General features: G+C 44.7%; 1 protein-coding gene across 5 annotated transcripts in view; it reads right to left on the reverse strand.

The window, feature by feature from the left end:
* Positions 1-19,557, reverse strand: part of FARP2 (FERM, ARH/RhoGEF and pleckstrin domain protein 2) — a 73,891-nt gene that overhangs the window by 5,564 nt on the left and 48,770 nt on the right. For 3 of the 5 annotated variants that reach the window (XR_012057462.1, XR_012057461.1, XM_030280577.4), the window contains exons 14-24: positions 15,893-16,065; positions 11,177-11,266; positions 9,776-9,909; positions 8,845-8,926; positions 6,772-7,009; positions 5,837-5,967; positions 5,042-5,110; positions 4,564-4,653; positions 3,821-3,903; positions 1,642-1,760; positions 699-862 (exon numbers count right to left, since the gene is read on the reverse strand). Coding sequence is in view for 3 of the 5 variants with exons in the window: in XM_030280577.4 (XP_030136437.4) it covers positions 699-862; positions 1,642-1,760; positions 3,821-3,903; positions 4,564-4,653; positions 5,042-5,110; positions 5,837-5,967; positions 6,772-7,009; positions 8,845-8,926; positions 9,776-9,909; positions 11,177-11,266; positions 15,893-16,065 (1,373 nt within the window). In the remaining 2 variants the exon portion in view is untranslated. The remainder of the gene's footprint in view (positions 1-698; positions 863-1,641; positions 1,761-3,820; positions 3,904-4,563; positions 4,654-5,041; positions 5,111-5,836; positions 5,968-6,771; positions 7,010-8,844; positions 8,927-9,775; positions 9,910-11,176; positions 11,267-15,892; positions 16,066-19,557) is intronic. The other 2 variants (XM_030280578.4, XM_072933583.1) reach the window with 1 other exon arrangement.

A 19,557-nucleotide genomic window follows, 5' to 3' on the forward strand; every position in this document is an offset into this window, starting at 1 on the left:
GCAAAGTAGCACATCCACACATTCTCTGAACATTTATGGGGATAGATAGTGACCCCACCACTGCCCTGGGTAGCCTGTTCCAATGCTTAACCACTCTTTTTATGAAAAAATTCTTCCTGATTCCAACCTGAACCTCCACTGTGCAGCTTGAGGCCATTCCCTCTTGTTCTACCCCTTGTTCCCTGGGAGCAGAGCCCAGCCTCCACCTGGCTGTCCTCTCCTGTCAGGAGTTGTACAGAGCCAGAAGGTTCCCCTGAGCCTCCTTTTCTCCAGGCTGAGCCCCTTTCCAGCTCTCTCAGCTGCTCCTGGGGCTCCAGACCCTCCTCCAGCTGCACTGTCATTCTCTGGACACACTCCAGCCCCTCAATGCCCTTCTTGTCACGAGGGGCCCAAAACTGACCCCAGGATTTGAGGTGCACCAGCAGTGCCCAGCACAGGGGATGCTCAGTCCTGCAGCAAGCAGGGTGAAACCCAAAGGAGCAATTCAGTCCCCCATCTCCCGGGTGTCCTTTAACCCTTCCCTGCTCTGGTCCCGCTGCCGAAGCAAAGCCCTGCTGCACGGCGAGCGCGAGTGCGGACACACAGGCAGCCACAGAGGGGACAGCATGCAGAGGGTGGGTGGCCCACGCTCTCCCTGGCACAGAAGCTCTGCCAAGGCCCGGTGGGCCGGCGTGGGGCCAGTGCCGTGCCCTCGGTACCTCGGCGGCCGCGCTGTGGTCGGCCATGGAGACGCTGGTGTTGCGGTACCAGCACACGTGCATGGTTGTGTTGGCACGGTGGTGGCTCTGCCTGTCCAAGGAGCTACGGGAGGAGTGAATGTCATCTTCGGACTCCTGTTCTACAGAGACCTCATCAGAGGATCCTGGGGGAGGAGAAGTGGGTAGTGGTTTAAGAAAACCGTGCAATACAAAAAGCAAGAGAAGCTGGGATTCCTGAGAAAGGCGGTTTTCTCTTCTCATGGTCCAGGTTTAAGTATGTCAAGCTGAGCTGGTTACACAGCTCCTATGAACACTTTAAGCACATCAGTCTGGGTTTCATAACTCAGTTCTGCCTGGGGCAGATGACTCACAGGATCAAAGGATGGTCTGGGTTGGAAGGGACCTTAAAGCTCATCATTCCAACCCCCTGCCACTGGCAGGGACACCTTCCACTAGAATAAAATCACAGAGTGGTTTGAGTCAGTGCTTTGTCCAGCAAGCAAAAACCACCGCATTTCAGCTTGAGTCAAGGAACAGAACAGAGGTCTCCAAGAAAAAATACTCCACGTTTCAGCACAGCCATAACACCACCAGACAAGCACGGGAATACTGGGCTGTAAAAGCTGACCTCCACAGACACTAATTTTGGACAAAAATAACCTCACCATTTACTTAAATCGAGAAAAATCTATGTAAAGGGTGACTAAGGACCTTATAAAATTAACAACTCTGCAATGGGAGCATCTCTGCTGCATTTAAAGGTACCTTGAACGTCAGTCTAGGAAGACAAGAATATCTTTTTTGACAAAAACCAAAGCCCAATTAATTCTCCATTATCATATGAATTATACAAATATGTCATTTATGTCATCAAACTCACTAAAGGAAAGCAGAAAGGACAGGACAACTGCTGCTTTTCAAGGAGGCAGGGAACACCACTTACTGTTGGAGCGGTTGCACACGGAGTTTTCCAGAAGCATCTCGGATTTCTCTGTAGATTTCTTGGCCATTTCAATTGCCACATTCAGGTCTTCCATCCACTTGCCCATCTCCAGGCGGGTACTGCAAGGGAAGCAGTGGGAATGGGGATCTGCCAGCCCAGATCTGCCACCCTGTGCCTGTGTGCTGAAGGCACAGGTCACTGCCCAAAACATGGGACAGAGTCCTTCCATTAGATAAATGAAACCAAAATTAGAATTCCTCCAAAGCAGGAGTTTCCAGAGAGGAAACTCATAGAGCCTTCACCTCTATAGTCAGGCCTTGAAACAAGACTAAACTAACAACTAAACACCTGGACTTTACAGCAAGTAAAATGAACAGACAGCTGGCAGAGGTCAGGAGAGGAATTCTGGAGATGAGGGATATAAACCATGATTTTTTGGAAGGATAAATGGCAGCATGAAACATAGCCCATTTTTAAAGGGCATCTGGGATGTACCTGGCATCTCAAGCAAGTAAAACCCAGAGCACAGGAAGAGGAAACTTCCTTTCCCCCCTCCCAGGATCCACTACAAGGTGAGACCTTCACAGCCCTTCAAGGTGTATCTGTATCCACAGGAATGCAGCAGTGGAAGGTTTGGCCTTAGACACAGGCACATTTCTTTGTTCTGGTAACCACCTCTTTTTTTTGGAAAGTTTTTAATTTAGACTGAAAATTCCACACGTGGTCTAAGCCTAGCAGCAATTTTTATTTTTGACAGGTAAACTTTGAGCTATTTTAAAGTCACTACAAGATAAAAATTCAATTTATTTTTCTAAATTTAGGAATCTTTCAAGCACTTTATGACTCACAGCTACTGAGAAATGGTTTATCTTAAAAATATTGCATTCTCAGGTGTTAGATTGGAATTTTTAAAAATATATCTGCATACCAAACTTACTGGCTCCTGTGCCACTACACACCTGATTTATAAATATACTACTGGCTATTTTTAAAGAATAAGTCATCAAGCAGTAAAAACCCTATGATTTAAGGCTGAGATTTAGTGCTCCCACCCTGCATCATTGGCATTCCTGATTCCAGCTTGGTTTTCACAGCAGACTTGCAGAAAGACAAAAACTCCTAAAGCTGATCCTGACACCAGGTGTAGGAGCCATCCTAATTACAAAAAGACACCAAACTCATTGCATAGGGATAATTTAGGCTGAAAAAGGATTGTTTTTTATTTCCAAGTCAGCCTTTAATTTTTCCCCAGCTTCCTCCTTGAGATTCTGAAGGAACTCTCCTCTCCTCACAGCAATTTGTATGTTCTGAATTTTAATTCTTTTGAGTCTCTAAAATATTCGTATGTTTAGATTTTGTCTCCTGAAGTAGTTTGAAGGATGACACTGGCAACGCCCAAATAAGCAAACACAATGGCAGACTTATTGCTGCTGTTTGTGTTTTGGGTCAGACAGAAACACAGAATCACAGGATGGTTTGGGTGGGAAGGGACCTTAAAGCCCATCTCATCCCACTCCATGAGGGCAGGGATACCTTCCACTACACCAGGGTGCTCCAAGCCCTGTCCAACCTGGCCTTGGACATTTCCAGGTTTAGGGCAGCCACAGCTTCCCTGGATAACTGTGCCAGGCCTCACCACCTTCACAGGTAAGAATTCCTTCCCAATATCCCATCTAACCCTGCCCCCTGGCAGTGGGGAGCCATTCCCTGTCCAAAGTCTTTTTCCATCTTCCTTGTCAGCCCTTCAGGCACTGCAAGGCCACAATTTGGTCACCCCAGAGCTTTTCTCTTCCAGGTGAACCAGCCCAGCTCTCCCAGCCTTTCCTCCCAGCAGAGCTGCTCCATCCCTCTGCTCACCCTGGTGCCTCCTCTGGGCTCTCTCCAGCAGCTCCAGCTCCTTCCTGTGCTGGGCCCGGGGCTGGGGCAGCTCTGCAGGTGGGCTCTCACCTGAGCAGGGCAGAGGGGCAGAATCCCAATCCCTTTCCTGCTGCCCACACTGGGATCAGCCCAAGATAAACTACTGTTTCCCAAAATCCAACACTGAAAAATGAGCTGTGAAGAGTCCTGGGCTTATTTTGAAGTCCAGAGGATGCATGAAACACCCCTCTGGCCCTGCACCACTTGAGCAGTAACTTTCTGGAGAAGGAATCCATCCAAGCCACAGGAAAACTAGGATTACCTGGCTGCCACCACTATGGTTTTCTGTGCAGAATAGATCGTGAAGCAGTGTGGGACAGACCATTCATTCTCACTCTCCTCCACCTGCAGGAAAAGAAAAGATTTTTCTCATCAGTGCTCAGTCACCAATAAACACTAAAACTGTCCTGTATTGGCTGGGACTGGAGTCAAAGAGGATTCCAACCTGCAGGAAGTGCAGAACAGCAACTCTTTGATGAATACCACCTACTTCCAAGTCTATTTTGGCTCTATATGAAAATCTATGGTGTGCTTCTACTGCAGGGGCACAACACCACTTCTAGCAGGACAAGGAAAGGAAGTGGTTGGAGCAGATTTGGCTCATTACTCACCGGAGGGTCCAGCACTATCAGCTGCAAACCAAAGACAGAAAGAACAATCCTGTTAGAAAAGGTGTGGGGAGACAGGAGGATTGATTACAAGCCAGGTGTGTGCAGGGATAAAAAACACCAGGATAAATAAATCCCTATTTCCAGATCAGCCTCTCACAGAGGTGTGAAAATGAATGGGCAACAGGCTGTGTTCCAGCTGTTGCTAACGTGGAAGGAACAGACTCATCACCTGCAGATGAAGAAAGCTCTCTTTGACACACATCAAGTCCAATTGCTGCTGAGACCTGCCTTGGAGCAGTTTGTGGCTTTGGTCCTTGTGCCCTGAAGGAATTCTTCAGCCTGCCTTAGGCAAAGCCATTTCCTTAACCTTGTGGTGCAACATGGAACCACTTACCAACATGCCATGCAGAGAGAGGTGTCCGTGGATTTTGAACTGATTTGTCCCTGTGACTCCTTTGCTTGTGTACAGTAACATATCTGAGAACTGGAAAGGCAGGAAGAGAACAATCAGTGTTCTGAAAGCAGCAGGCAGAGCCAAGAATTTTTTGACATCTCCTTAAAAATTTGTTGTTTAAAGGCCATTGTAGATGCATGAAAAATGCCACTTCTCAGTTTGGCCAGCTACCCTTCCAACCTCTCATTTGTTTACTTACAAAAGAGGAAATTAATTTTTAAATTCTGTTAAAACTCTGTGCCGTTAAGGAATCAAGTGGACCAGAGAGTAGTGCCATAACCACGCCCTCCAAAAACATTGCTTAGAGTGAGTTTTCAGTCTCAGGTGCTGATTTTAAGCACAAGCACATGAAAACATACTTCCCCAACAACTTTATCTTGAAGACTTTGGGTTTATAAAAGTCAGGAGCAACACCCACCAGAAAGAACATCCGCTGCTGTAAGCCCTTCTTAGTGAGCTTGTACAAGCAACCTTCCCGGATAAACTCCTGCAGTGGAAAAGAAAAAGTTAAACAATGTTTGATCTTTCCTGCCTTGAGGGATTTTGTTTTCATCCCAGAGTACACAGATGTTGGTTGGTGCTCAGCAATGACCACTAACAGATTTCTTAGAGGCCCGACAACACTTTCCTTCCTTTTTTGTGACATGAATCAGCTCCTTGCTACAGCCAGCATTTAAATCAGTGAAGGAAAAGAAGGGAAAGGAGCAGAATTCCTGTTGGACTCCAGCAGTTCACCTATCACACTTACATCCCACTGCACTGACTGCCATAGCATCCCCAAAGCACATGCAATGCTCCTGTATTTATGCCCAGTTCACTGATCAAAAACAAAGAAACAAAAAACCAGGCAGGAACTGCACAAGCTCCTGTAACATCCCTGTGCTTGCACCAGGCAGACACAAGCAGAGCTGGGAGCACATTTCCAGTAGGACACAGCAGTTCCCACTCACGCACAGAGCACCACAGCCCAGTACAGCCAGGATCTGTACTGGAAAACAAAACTGCAGCCAGAGTTGAAGCAGAAGCTTTTCTATCTATTCCTCAGAGTATCACCAAGGTGAGGACCCCATCATCTCTGGCATTCACTAAGAGACAGTTACATGAAGCCTTGTCACATAGACCAGAGGGGCAGTGATGGCAAATCCACGCTTCAAAGGCACTTCCTTGGAAATAAAACCAACAAAGGCTCTAAAAACTAAGCAGAGGCACTTACCCTGCCAGGTGCTGTGAGATTGTCTATCCCAATCAGGTCATGCTGCAGCTCTGTAAGCTTCTGGAAGTTTTCTAGGCGGATGAGGCTGTGCTGCAGCTGTGAGGTCATTTCTGTGACTTCCTTCAGGGCACCTGTGTGGAGAACAGCACCACTGGGACCAGAGCAGAACAACCCAGGCCACCCATTTCACCCCTGAAAAACTGAATCTGAAATTTAGATCTGAAATTCACAGCAAATTTTAGAACAGAATGGTTCATATGGAAGGAACCTACAATGATCACCCAGTCCAAATGCCAATTTAAGTGTATTTTAGAAAAGGGTAAAAAGAGCAAGTGACTTCGCAGCATTACCTATGCTTCTGGAGATCATTGTGTATCTGAGATTTTGCTTAAACAAAAAGTATTTACCATGCAGCTGAAAGTAAATGAAAAAAAATCAAACCAAATTACTTCTGCCAAAGATTACTTTGTCAGTAATGGAATTTACTACACAAGCTTCTGATGCTGCAAAACAAACATTTTTTGGTCATATTTTTACTTCTAAATGACAAAAAGTTTGTAAAAACACCTCCTCTTTTTATTCCCTGCTAGAAGAGAGGAAAAGGACTAATGTTCCAGCTTTGGTTGAAGCATTGAGAAAACCACTTCCTGGAATGCCAGGATAAAGAAGCACTTACATTGAATTTGTGGATATAATTGAAAATAAGTGAACCCAAGTGTTCAAGACCAGGTTGAACGGTGTTCTGAGCATCCTGGTCTAGTAAAATTATCCCTGTCCATAGTGGAAGGGGAATTAGATAAGTTTTAAGGTCCCTTTCAACCCAAATCATTCTGAGATTCTATGAGTGTGTAATTCTTGTCTTCCCAGGGCACAGGCAGAGTTAGGGATGTCCATGGGGAGGGTGCTGCCAGCAGGACCCACTGGTGCTCACTCACTGCGGCAGTCGGCGAAGTCCCGGTGCTCTGCTGTGTAGTGCTTGCACAGCCTCCCCAGGATCAGCTTGTAGTGCATCAGCCTCTGGATGGGTTTGAGCAGAAAGGTGTTGAGGGGCAGGTAGCAAACCTTCTGCAGCTCAAACTCCTTATAAACCATCTCCAGCTTCTTGAGGCGTTTGGTTGCTTTCTCCAGTTCCGTCAGGACCTCGTCGTGTTTCTGCAGGTAACTGGTGAACTCCTGTGGAATTGGACAAAAACTACTTGGATCAAAGGAGAACAGTCTTTCATCATTTTCATCATTAAAGGAAGTGGCAGGAAGCTCCTGGTCGAGGCCAAAATAGGTGTTTGTATAGCATTGTGCCTGTGCCTGCTGGGAATATCAAATGCTGGTGGTGGAAATAGCAGTCCCACACTCCTGCACTCCCACTCAAGCCACTGGTTTTAATTAAATAATTAGTCCACTACTGCAGCTCCACTATAATGTAACTGTCCCACATAGGCACTCTGCTCCAAATAAAGTTGACTTCATTGCAGAAAAAAATATTCTGCCTTTAAAAAATATGTGTATTTTTAAATTAAATAACCTTGTGAATCAAGGTCTCAATAGGGGAGCTAAATAAATAACTTTTCTTTGTTTTCTGCTGAATAACCAACAAACACCTATTCTCAATGTAGGTGCTTTTCTCTAAATGTAGGTGCTTAAATAAGCAATAGTGATACAAAACCTTCCTGCAATTATTTTACCATGTTTTCATTCCAAATTCTTTCTCAACAATAACTGTTTGCAAGTTACTTCAAGATCAACTGAAAAATAAAAGGTTTAGATGGGATATTGCAAAGAAATTCTTCCCTATGAGGGTGGTGTCAGATACTAGAATCTGATAGTTCATGGCTTAAACATTGTTAGGAATCTTTTGCCTCTTATGGCCAAAGTGTATAAAGAAACTACAGCCACAGAAGCCCAGCCCTCCCTGAAGATGCCTGACTGGAACTTTGGACTGTGAGTTAAGATGCCTTGATAAGATAAAGGGAACACTATTATTCGATAATCATGGGTCTAGGGAGAAGTAAACAAGGCAGAGGGAAAAGAATGCATGCCCAAGAAAGCCAAGCCCAGTAGAAAATAATTCCTGGCTGGGTTTGGGTGGCGGAGGCCATAGCCCAAGAGGCCAGGTCTGCACAGAACCCCCAAACAAAGGGGAGAGGAGGAGAGTTTTGGGTGAGTGGTGAAACCTCCTGTCAGAGGCAGTGGATTAGTTGTAAAACCCCCTAGCCCCAGGAAGGGCACATCCATGGGACATGAACACGGGAAGCAGCTCAAGGGAGGTCATAATCCATCAAAGACCCCTCCAAAGTGTTCCCCAGACTTATTCCTGTGGCCTTGCACCACAGGACTGCACGGGATGCAAAGTGATTCAGTCTTCTGCAACAGACTGTGTAAGAGTTATCCCCCCTCCAGGGGAGGTACCTGGGCATTCCACCTGGCCTGAGGACATATTTGTTCCTTGGATTCTATGTTTTGTGGGGGACCCTCACCACCAAGAAGACCAGCTGGACAGGATCATCAAGACACTGCTGGGATGTACTGAACAGTGATATTTCTTTAATCTGTCTCTCTCTTTCTGTTCCCCCATCTCTTTTCTTTCTCTTTCTTCTCTCTCTCTCTGATATTTACTATTAAATAAAGCCCATACTATTGACTTTGCCATATGGCTTCATTTGCATTTCAATTTTTTTCCCATTTCTATTAATGTTAAGAACCAGACCATAACAGGTGGTGACGCCCTGGCACAGGGTGCCCAGAGAAGTTGGGGCTGCCCTGGATCCCTGGAAGTGTCCAAGGCCAGGCTGGGCAGGGCTTGGAGCACCTTGGTGTAGCGAGTGGAAGGTGTCCCTGCCCATGGCAGGGGCTGGGATGAGATGGGCTTTAAGGCCACTTCTAACCCAAACCCTCCTGGGATTCTGTGAGTAAGGAAAATATTAACCCTGAGCTCTGCTCCTTAACAAAACAAAACAAAACAAAACAAAACACCTCAATAATCCCAAATTCCACATCTCGAGTCCTGTGTGTACCTTCAGAGTGCGCATGTTCCTGAGCAGGACATCTCCGATGCGCTGGAAATCCCCTTTCATGTGAGCATTGCTTCTGCCCTCCCTGGAACACACAGAGAGAGGAGAGAAGGGCACATACACGGGGGATCAAGACATTTCTGTTTGTTCCCTCCATCTTCCCTTGTAATTCATGAAAATCTTTAGGCATTTGACATCCCTATTTCACTGTTCAGATTGAAAACTTAGTACACTAAATGCACAAAACAGCAAACACAAAGACATGCTTAACAAACTGAGAAAGGACTAAAAATGAACTTGTGTGAAAGTCTATTTCAGAGTTTTATGTTTCAGACCTCCATATAAATGTCATAACACGACCCCACCTGATTTTGTAAATTTATTTTTGTTCATACTTTGTTTATGTCCGTCAACTCCTTTTGAAAGGGTGAGTATATACAGTATATATATTATATACTGTAATATAGAACATGTCAGGTCAGGAGAAAATAATACAAAGTTTAAAAGACTAAAAACATCATCTGTGAAATAAACTGCATTGCAAGAACCAAACTCCCACCTTAATCACAAAAATGTTTCCGAGATTTTCACCTGGAGATTCATTAACTGGAAGGTGTGGAAAAAACCACATGCATCGTCTTTTTGATCTTGTGTTCCTTCTTTTTTCTAAGGCTTGAGAGACACTATCAGATTATATCATCAATTGATGATCTTAAAGGTGTTTTCCAAGCTAAATGATTCTGTGATTACAAAACCCTCAGTCTGGTGCACAAGTCATACAACTACAGGATATTATATACAAGGCAAAGCTTAGAAAATGGCCTTTGTGCAATGTAGTTTGTACTTTTTTCATAGCTTTAATTTCATAAAAGATTTCTCCTTGTAGTCTGGTTTTGACAAGAGGATGTATAGAAAAGTCCCCCTGCTCACTTACCAGAGTGAGAGCCTTTGTTCAATCTCCTTCAGAAAGGCTCGGTGGAACTCGTAGATGGGGTCAATGTTGGAGAAGAGCAGCGTCATCAGGCCCTCTGGCATGGCGTTCTCCTTGATCACAGCACTGCGGAACCACTGCCACAAAGCCAGATATTCTCATCAGTGTCTCTGCTTCACAAATTCATTGTTAGTATGAAAATTCCTGCTCCTGCAGTGATGGGGAAGGAGAGAGTATGCACAGGGAAAAAGCAGGAAGGAAGAAGTAATATTTAGGGAAGACGTAATTTGTGAAAAATGAAAAGATGGCTGGCTCTGGGCACAAGCTTGTTTCTGAATGCAATGATGGGATGGTTGGGGACAGCTGAGTGACAGTCAGTTACCCAGTGGCTGCCCCAGCTGCTGCCACTTCCACGCAGATAAAACTGCTCTCACAGGCCTGGAGCCCTGTGCAAGTCACCCAGCTGGAGCCATCTCGTTGAGGTCACACTCCACACTTTAGCGCTTCCGGGTCCCCGCTTCTGGCAGGGACGGGGATATTACAAAAATCCTCTGAGATTTTTCTGAGCTGTTCCCCCTTCTTTTAGGAGAAGTGCTGGGAAGCCTGTAGGAGGAATTGGAGTGAGATGGTGCTCAATGAGCTTGCAGAGAACACCTCCATTGAGGCCACGCAGCGCTGAGGGACTCAAGCTTTTCTTTAATGAAATTAAAACAACAGCTTATAGAAAGGCAACAGTCACAGTGCTCAAACATGGAGCTCATGAACAAAAAAGCTCTTTTAGAAGCACATGAACTAGAAATTGGGACTCACTTGTCCATTCTGAGTGAAAGGAGGAGGAAGAAACAGAAGCTACAAAACAAGATGAAACTCTTCAAACTCCCATGGGTTCGATGCCCTTTGCAACTGTCATCTGCTCACAGATCCAAAGGCACAAGGCTAAAAGCTTTCCAAGGCTAAAAGCTTCCCAAGGAAAACCATGGAGAAGACAGCCAGGTTATAAGCAGAGCTGGCAGATATCACCGAAACTGAATGTTGTGCAGTTGCAACACAAAATCAGAGTTAGTCTGAAAACATATTACTAAAAATCATGTAATATTAACAAGTTAGTCACTCTTCAAGGTAAGGGACTCCTGCAAAATGTTTTTAGGCTTTCCTTGTTCAGTTTTCAGACCAAAAGTTTGCCTAGGTCATCAGGATGACACAGGATATAGCTGCTGGAGCAAGTGCTGGAAGTCCAGAGGAGGTGTCGGCTCTCCCACAGAAGGAGGTATGGAACAAGGAAGGAAACAGCTACTTGGCTCATGGATTAATGCTAGATCACAAGAAGAAATTCCAAGTTTTTCCAACCTAACAATCACAAATCTGTCATAAAAAGGGAAAATAAATAAAGTCAAACCCACTTACCACTGTAATAACCTCCAGGTCCTTTAAATAGGTGCGTTCTGTGGCAAGGATCTCCTTTGCTATGAAGTAAGCCTTGTCGGTGGGGCAGCGCTGGAAGGACACACAGCCACCAGTCAGTACTGAAACACAAACCTCTATTTCCCACTGGGCATCAGCTCAAACCTCACATTCACTTCCCCTTGCTGTGTGCAAGTGGAGCAGCTCATTACTAACAGGACATTTCTTCCTTCAGTATCACACTCCCAAATATTGACTTGACTTTAAAATATTCTTTATATTGTTAGAGTATGAAAAAATAATGTCAATTATCGCAGAATCACAGATGGTTTAGGTTAGAAGGGACCTTAAAGTTTATATAATTCCAACCCCCTGCCATGGGCAGGGACAACTTCCACTACACCAGGGTGCTCCAAGCCCTGTCCAACCTGGCCTTGGATACTTCCATTACATGAACTTCCACCTCATATCAAGGGAGCACTTTACAAAAATATGGAAGCACTTAATCCAAGATACCAAGATTTTAAACACTTCTCTAACCACCAAACACAGCCCAACAGATTTGCAAACAGTCCTTTTCCAAAACTTTCTTTCCACTTACAGCTTTTACTCAAGCTACTCATTTGAATACAATATTAATTAGCTAAGAAAAAAAGGAAATCAAACTGCAGCAGTTGTTGGCACAATTGGCCTACGCTGCTCTTTAAATAGAAGATAGAATGGATATGGAAAAACAAAGGAATGAAATTGTGGCAAGAGATGTTGTGCATTTACAACACAAAATCAGAGTTATTCTGAAAACATATATTACTAGAAATCATGTAGTATTAAGGAACTGGTCACTCTTCAAGGTAAGGGACTGCTTTGTCTCCTTAGCTCACTATGCTGCGCTGTAGTTCTCTGCCAAATGCCACTGCCTTATGCCAAAATTTGGTCTCCTCCATCTCTGCCCTCCTGAGGGAAACACTGCTTTGAAAATTCTTTCTTCTGTTTCCTTGTTTTTCTGAGTTAATTAAAATTTCTCTTTATAGAGTCACTTTGAGATGCCTCCAGTGCTGTCAGCACAGCTACTGAGTGTTTCCCAGTCCTCCAGCTCAATGTTACCCGTGGAGGAGACATTCTCCTGGTTGTTCAATAACCTCTCTATTGAGTCCAGAGAATCCAAAGAGGTGTGTATCCTTAAATAATTAATTTTGAGACACTGTCTAGTCTCTTTTCAGGTTATTTTATGCTAGTTATTATAGTTCCACATGTCAGCCCACTCTCTGGAGGAAACAGAGGACATACTCCTGCTCACTCCATTGCCATCCCCTTAGCTTCAATCTACCTGTATCAGGTACATGCTGTCAGACAAAGCCCTACCTGATCTTGGTTTTTTTCCTTGGGCTATTTACCTGGCTGCAGCCTCATATACTGTGGAATCTCAGTGGGTATCCTTCATAAGCAGCCTCTTCCCAAAGGAAACATCATCATTTTTCTGGCCTCCCTGGAGCCTAAGGTGACACAGTTTCACCATCTCACTCCCCAGCCTCAGCAGTTCCTTACATGACAGGAGAGTTTCTGCTGTCAGGGATGTTTTTGCACAGCCCTGGGTACAATGGCTGGACTATGCACAGGATCTTATTGCACTTCTTTGAAATCTTACAGAGAATGCAGGTGTGTGAAAACATCGGAGCATGACTTCTACACAGGCAGGCAGTGATGGGAGAACTTTTTTAAAAACTAAAACCACCCCATGGTCATAACCTATCACTTCTCATAGCCTGCACAGATCATGTTTTTCTCCACCTCTGAACACTTCTGCAGGTTCCTGCTTCATTCTCCAGCTGACTGTGTGCTAACCTGGGGCCAGGCATCTTCCTTTCTCCCTCCCCAACACATCAGCCCTTTCTGTTTATTTTCAGAAGTTCCTGCTCTTTCCAAATTGCTCCCTGCTGGAATTTACTGCCCTTAACTTGCTTTTTTTTCAGTCTTGCACCAGTCCTAAGGGCATCCCTTGTGCTGTGTGCTGGCAGCAGCTGCTGAGCAGACCCTGCTCCAGAGGAATGGAAAGGCTGTGAGAGTGCACGGGTGCCCTGCCAAACACCTTCACTACTGCTCAGGCTCTGCAAGGGGAAAGAAAACCAGCTCATGCCTCAAAAGCCAAACACAAAAACTCTCTGAGGTAGCAGTCTCCTTCTAGAGTCCAAAGAAAATGTTTCTACAACCATAGTAGGCATCAATGCAAAGATCCCCACTTGGAAAAACTGGTGTTTCACCATATAATGCACAAACAATCCCACCTGGAAACCTTCAACACTCACCAGATGCAGCAACCCCAGCTTGTGGGGAGTGAAGAGTTTTACTCTGAACTTGTAATGGTCAAAAACATTTGACTTCTCACTTCAAACACCAGGCTTCAGAAGTGTTAAAAATAACTCTGAGTGGGGGAACTCCCCCAAAAAGCCCAGCTTCAATGCGCTTTTTTAAGTGGGTTGCTACAACCAACATCCATTAGAAAAGAAACAGGGAGAAATCTACTAGTGAGATGAAAGAAAAGCACAGTGATTTAAAAAGAAAAAAAAGCCTTATCTTTCTCAAGGTATCAGTACTGGACCAGCAGCACCATGGCAGCAAAAAGCAGACAGCACACATATTGTGAGGGCTGGAGAGTTTGCAGAACATAACCTATTAACCAGGTGGAAGTACAGCAGTATCACCTTCAAATCAGAGCTCTAGTCAGAGAGATATTGTAAGATTACATTTTTCTTGTACAACAAAGCTGTAAAGCTCCTGTGAAATTTAACCAATTTCACACTGGTTTCCTCCTGTGTCTGTTTCACTTAAAACAATGTCTCTGAATAGATATCAGAGCCTTGGAATACTCAGGAGTTGACCAAGATTAAGAGCAATAAAATAAAAAGAAGTTCCCTTCTAAGGAGTCTCATAAATTACTTTCAGCCTGAAGGAGAACACAAGCTGCCAAAACACCAGACCTTGCAGAATGTGGCAGAAAGGGGTTGGGCTTCACGTTTAAGTCAGCTAAAACAATCACTGCTCATTATTTCCAAGCTATAAGGATAAATGAGAAGAGTTATTTTTAAAATAACTATGGAAACCAGCAGTAGAGTGATCAACCAAAGCTATAAACTCCACCTCAAAAAGTCTAAATGAGACAGGGAAGCTGCCAGTCGTGTGGGTTGTCTGCAGCTCAGCTCCCACTTACAGGTTAAATCCTCCTCTCTCTGGCAAGCACTTACACCATGTCCACACCAAGGGTGTTTCTCAACAGCATCAAAAGTGCCTGGAGGTGCCCAAGAATGTGGTGAAGACACCAAAGAGCAGGGGGCTGTGACCTTCTTGCCTGAGGATCCTGATCCTGACAGAGGTTAGAAACCAGAACACTGGATGGGGCAAGCAGAAGAGCAGAAGCAAAAATCACACAAGGTGGTTTCATCTTCTTTGTGGCTGTATGGAAATCTGCAGATCCCAGTGAGGCCACTGGCTCCATAAGGAGCTGAGTTTGGACAGTGGAGCCTTCCTTGCACTGTAATGGCAGATCCTGGATCCTTCTCAAGCACCAGAGACAACAAACTTCTCTGCAAGCAAGGAGAGCAGAGAGTCTTCCAGAAAAATGGTCGTGGAACTCTACTGTTAGGTGGACTTCTTTATCCTACTGGAAGAAAAGTCCTGAGCTCTACATGGGGGTGAGGAAAACCCCACATCATGTGGAGGAGTCCCTGGTTAAAGCAACCAGTGCTCACTGGTAGGCAGAAAGAAAGCAGCACCCAGACATAAGCACATCTTGAAGACCCAAAGCTGTTCCTGCTTTGAGATTCACTGCACCTGCAAGACTCAGGGGTATTTCTGTCCCCCTCTTTCCAGAAAGTGAGACTCCAGCTTCTCCAAGGCCAGAGCACTGTCCACCTCTCTCCAGAGAGAAGGGTGAGCCATGGAGAGGACAACTTCAACAACACAACCAGCTCTGCTGACCAAGCCCATGATGAAATGGATGTGAGAGAATTCACACTGAGTTCAGGTCCTCCACAGCTCAAGGGGAACACCACAGGACCACTCTAAAGGTCCTGTTATGATCAGAAAGGATGACCAGGAGGAACAATGTATGGTGAGATGGACCAATGAGACCATGGCAAGACTGCATGGGAAAGAAGGAACCCAGGAAACAAACTCCTTATACATAAACAAATAAGGATCTCTGGGAATCATTGTGTCCAGCTCCCTACTCCTTGCAAATCCACTTGAAAATAAACCATATGACTAGGGGCATCATCCAGATATTCCTTGATCTTTGTTAGGCTTGGTGTCGTGATCACTTCCCTAGGGAACCTGCTCCAGGGATCAGCCTCGGGGTGAAGAACCTTTGAAGAACCTTTCCCTAATATCCAACCTGAGCTTGTTTCCTTGGGTACAAAAGGTGAATTCCGGGGCACAAAAGGTGGATTTTGAACATGGTTCCCTGACACACTGCTCCTGTTAAAACAGAGGGATATGGTCCCAGTGGCCATGCCAAGAAGACACAAGAAGATGCCACGAGGGCACCTGGAATTCCCAGTGCAACACATCCAACAAACCTTCAGCACCCGAGTTTTGCCACAGCCACACCACAGAATAAAACACAATCAGCATTCAGCAGCCAGCAAGCACAGCTCCCACCTCACACCTGCAACACCCAGCACAGCTCCCACGTGGCACCATCACTCCCCAGCTCTGTGCTCTTACCTTCCTCTTCATTTCATCATCCTCTTCTATCCTGGCCCCGCCAGCATCGCTGAGGACAGGGCTCAGCAGAGGGGACGAGCCCTGAGGCACTGCATTCACCTGGAAGGCTGGGCTCAAGCCTAGGGGACTCTTCAGCACAAGGGAGGAGAGCTGGGCATGGTCCACAGGGAGGCCTGGGTGGGAAGACAACAAGAAAATGGAGTGGAAAAGGAGAGAAAATTATTTCAAAGATAGTGCAAATAAGGTGATTACCCACTGTTACAGCAAACCAGCATTGCAATCTCATATTATTTTTAAAAAGGTAAAAGAAAAAGAGCAAAAAGGCACACAAATGCAAAGACTTCAGTGTGTATCTCAAAGAAAAGGAAGTGTTCCCTGCATCCCAGAGGTTATAGGGCAGTGCAGCAGGGACAGACACAGTGACAACCACAGTAAAGGGAAGGATAAATTATCAAATTATATTAAACTTATTGTCACAGAAAAAGTGCTGCTGAGTAGCAGCACAGTTGACAACACAGGGTTATACTGAAAGGACTCTAATACAGCTTTTAATTTTTGCTTTTCAATATAAGAGTTACTTTTCAACACAGGGAAAAGCTAGGACAAATTGTTCCAAGACCTGCTACTCCAGAAGACAAAGTATGTTAGAAATACATTCAGAAATTAGGGCATCTCCAAAGCTAATCCAAAGGGAAAGGAAAGTCTATTGCTATACAAAGAGAGAGCATGAAAAAAATTCCATTCCTCGCTTTTCTAAGTATACAAACAGAATAATCTCAAGGAAAACAATTTGTAGCACTGAGTATTAACTGGATAGACACAATCCACAGCTAAAGCTGTCAGAAGCAACAGGTACCACTTTGCTTTAGGTTATTGAACATATATTTTTAAAATTATTTTTATTTTGTGGACCCTTTAGAGATTTCTGACACATCACAGTGAATTTAAGCCTCCTCTTTTTAGCATGTAGACCACCTTGGGGGTGAAAATGACCATTCAAGATCAGCTTTTTTGGCCCAAAGGAAGGTGACAGACACACTACACCCACAGAATTCCTCCTAATCTCACATACTATTTTTCTGATCTTCCCTGTGATAAACAAATGAGTTTTCTCAGATCAGGCAACTAAACAGGTATCAGCACTTAAGCAACTACAACTTAAAACACCCTCCCCACCCTCCCCAGCAGGATTTGTTGTGTCACAGTGCTAAACTACCCGCCCGAAGACAAATGGGGAAATAACAGCCAACCCCAAACTGCCAAATCATCATTTCCCAGACTACTTAGAAATCATCACAAAAATCTTAAAATTAAAATAAAACCAGCCCTCACAGATAGCCAGCATCTCCTCACAGTGACATGGGTGCTGCAGGAGTTGGGAGCTTTCCATTCCCAGCTGCTTGGAAAGCACAGGCAGGGCGAGGCAGCCCCAGCCCGAAACTGCACATGGACAAAGGCAGGAAGCTAAACAGAGCTGCACTCGGTCACCTGGAAGAGATTCAGATCATCCAGGCTGCTGAGTTAACTATTTGTACACTAGTCCAGTACCAATTCTGGAGCAGATTTTTGCTTCTCCCTGACCATTTTGTCCATTCACCCCAAGAAAGCAACACTGAAAAAAAAAGCACTTGTTTCACCTATCCAGGCACAGGATTCAAGTTTGCTTTTACATGCCAGGAATGCTGAAAGAACAGCTTCCAAACAAATGAATTTGCAGGGGTGAGGAGCTTCTTTAAGTACTTGGAATTTAACACGAAGTAGCAACAAATTCCAGAATCTGTAACTTGAATTGCTTCCAGACAGCCTGAAAGATCAGACACAGTGGGAGCAAATGGGATATAACTTGCTATAAACCACCCTGCTTTTTTACTCACGTTGCTCTACCTTTTTTCTCCTCCAACAGAAGGTGGCCAGCAAATTAATTGTAAACATTTAATCTTTCCCCAAAGCCAGAATGCCTGATGGAAATGAGGCACGGTCACAGAATCTTAGAATGGTTTGAGTGAGAAGGGACCTTAAAGCCCACCCAGTTCCACCCCCTGCCATGGGCAGAGGCACCTTCCACTAGCCCAGGGAGCTCCAAGCCCCATCTAACCTGGCCTTGGACACTTCCAGGGATCCAGGGGCAGCCACAGCTGCTCTGGGCAACTGTGCCAGGGCTTCAGCACCCTCACAGGGATGATTTTACTCCATCTAAAACTTCCCTCCTTCAACTTAAGGCCTTTCCCTCTTGTCCTGTCACTCCCCTTTTTTTTTTTTTTTTCCCTGGAAGAGGCTATAAGAAGTCACAGAGCAGCTCAAGTCAGCTTTTTGGCTAACATTTGCTTAATTAAATATTTGATCTAAGCTCAGTGTGATGGTGTCTTGGCAGATGATACTACAGGTGAGGACTGAAATTTTCATTCTCATAACCCAAGTCTTCTCCACCAGAGCAGCACAAGAGGACTCCAGGCAAGCAGGGAGGATGTACAGCAACTCCTCATTCTCATAGAGAAGGATGGTAAAGGGAGAAGCCATTTCAACTGCTGTTCAATGTAGAAAACTCCTAATTAGGTGGAAATATTGATGTGAAGATCAAAACATGTGAATGATTCCCTCTGACATCAAACCTTGGTGTTCTGAGGTCTTCCTTCCCCACAGGCAGCATCCTCCAGATACTCTAAAAGGGATTATTCTTTCAGAGGGATGTTTCTGTGTTTCAATGTTCTGCATGAAGTGGATATTTGTTCCCCACAAGTAAGTCACACAACACCCCAAAGTGGTGTCTGTAAATGCTGGGAGCACAAGCCAGGCCTCCATGCAGTGACGTGGGAATTCAGCGCTGTAGCCCAGACAGTCAGACATGGCTCCATTCAACAAATTTCTGCCTCTGCATCACACACAAATGCACTTAAGGCAACATCCAAAAATGCATCAGCTCAGTGTAATATTCCACATTCTCAAAGATCTTCAAGTATACTAATACTTCTTAGTTACACTACATAGTTAGAAATGTGCCCTTAAGCAAACAAACCCACAGTTTCATAAAGCCCAGCATACACCTAATAGAAATAAAAAACAAAAACTAATCAACAAAAGATGGTAAAAGCTCTGTAGTATTCAAGAGCACAGCTACAGAATCTGGTGAGAATGCTGAGGATATCCTCCACAGCTACTGTGTGATATTGGTCATGTAGAAGCAGGCTCCATTTGATTTTCACTCCGATAACAAGCAGAATAATAAGATAACAAGCTTTTGGCATCACTTCCCAGTTATTTTTTCAGCAGGTACTTCCATTCTTGTCTAAATTGAATTCCTACACAGAAAGTCAGACTGAGTGTACAGACTGGCCAAAACAAAAAATACATGTTCTGTAAGCTTTATGCATAGATGCTTAAAATAATTCAAAGACAGACAACTAAAATAGTATCCCAATAATACTGAGCATTATGGGATGGACAAAAGCTATGTAAGGATCAAATGTCAGCAACAGCTCCTTATCAAATGGAATGTCTCTTGTATTTGACAGAAAACCCTTAGAGATACAACTTTTCTAATGTATCATTGCTATTACTGCTCCTTCAAAAGCAGAGATTGTTTTCAGGCTAAAGCCCTGCAGAGGCTGACCACAGAACAATGGGAGCCAGCTCTGAGCCACTCTTCCACCCCATGCCCTGCTGAAATA

The sequence above is a fragment of the Taeniopygia guttata genome, chromosome 9, assembly GCF_048771995.1.
Source record: "Taeniopygia guttata chromosome 9, bTaeGut7.mat, whole genome shotgun sequence".
Classification (NCBI taxonomy): domain Eukaryota; kingdom Metazoa; phylum Chordata; class Aves; order Passeriformes; family Estrildidae; genus Taeniopygia; species Taeniopygia guttata.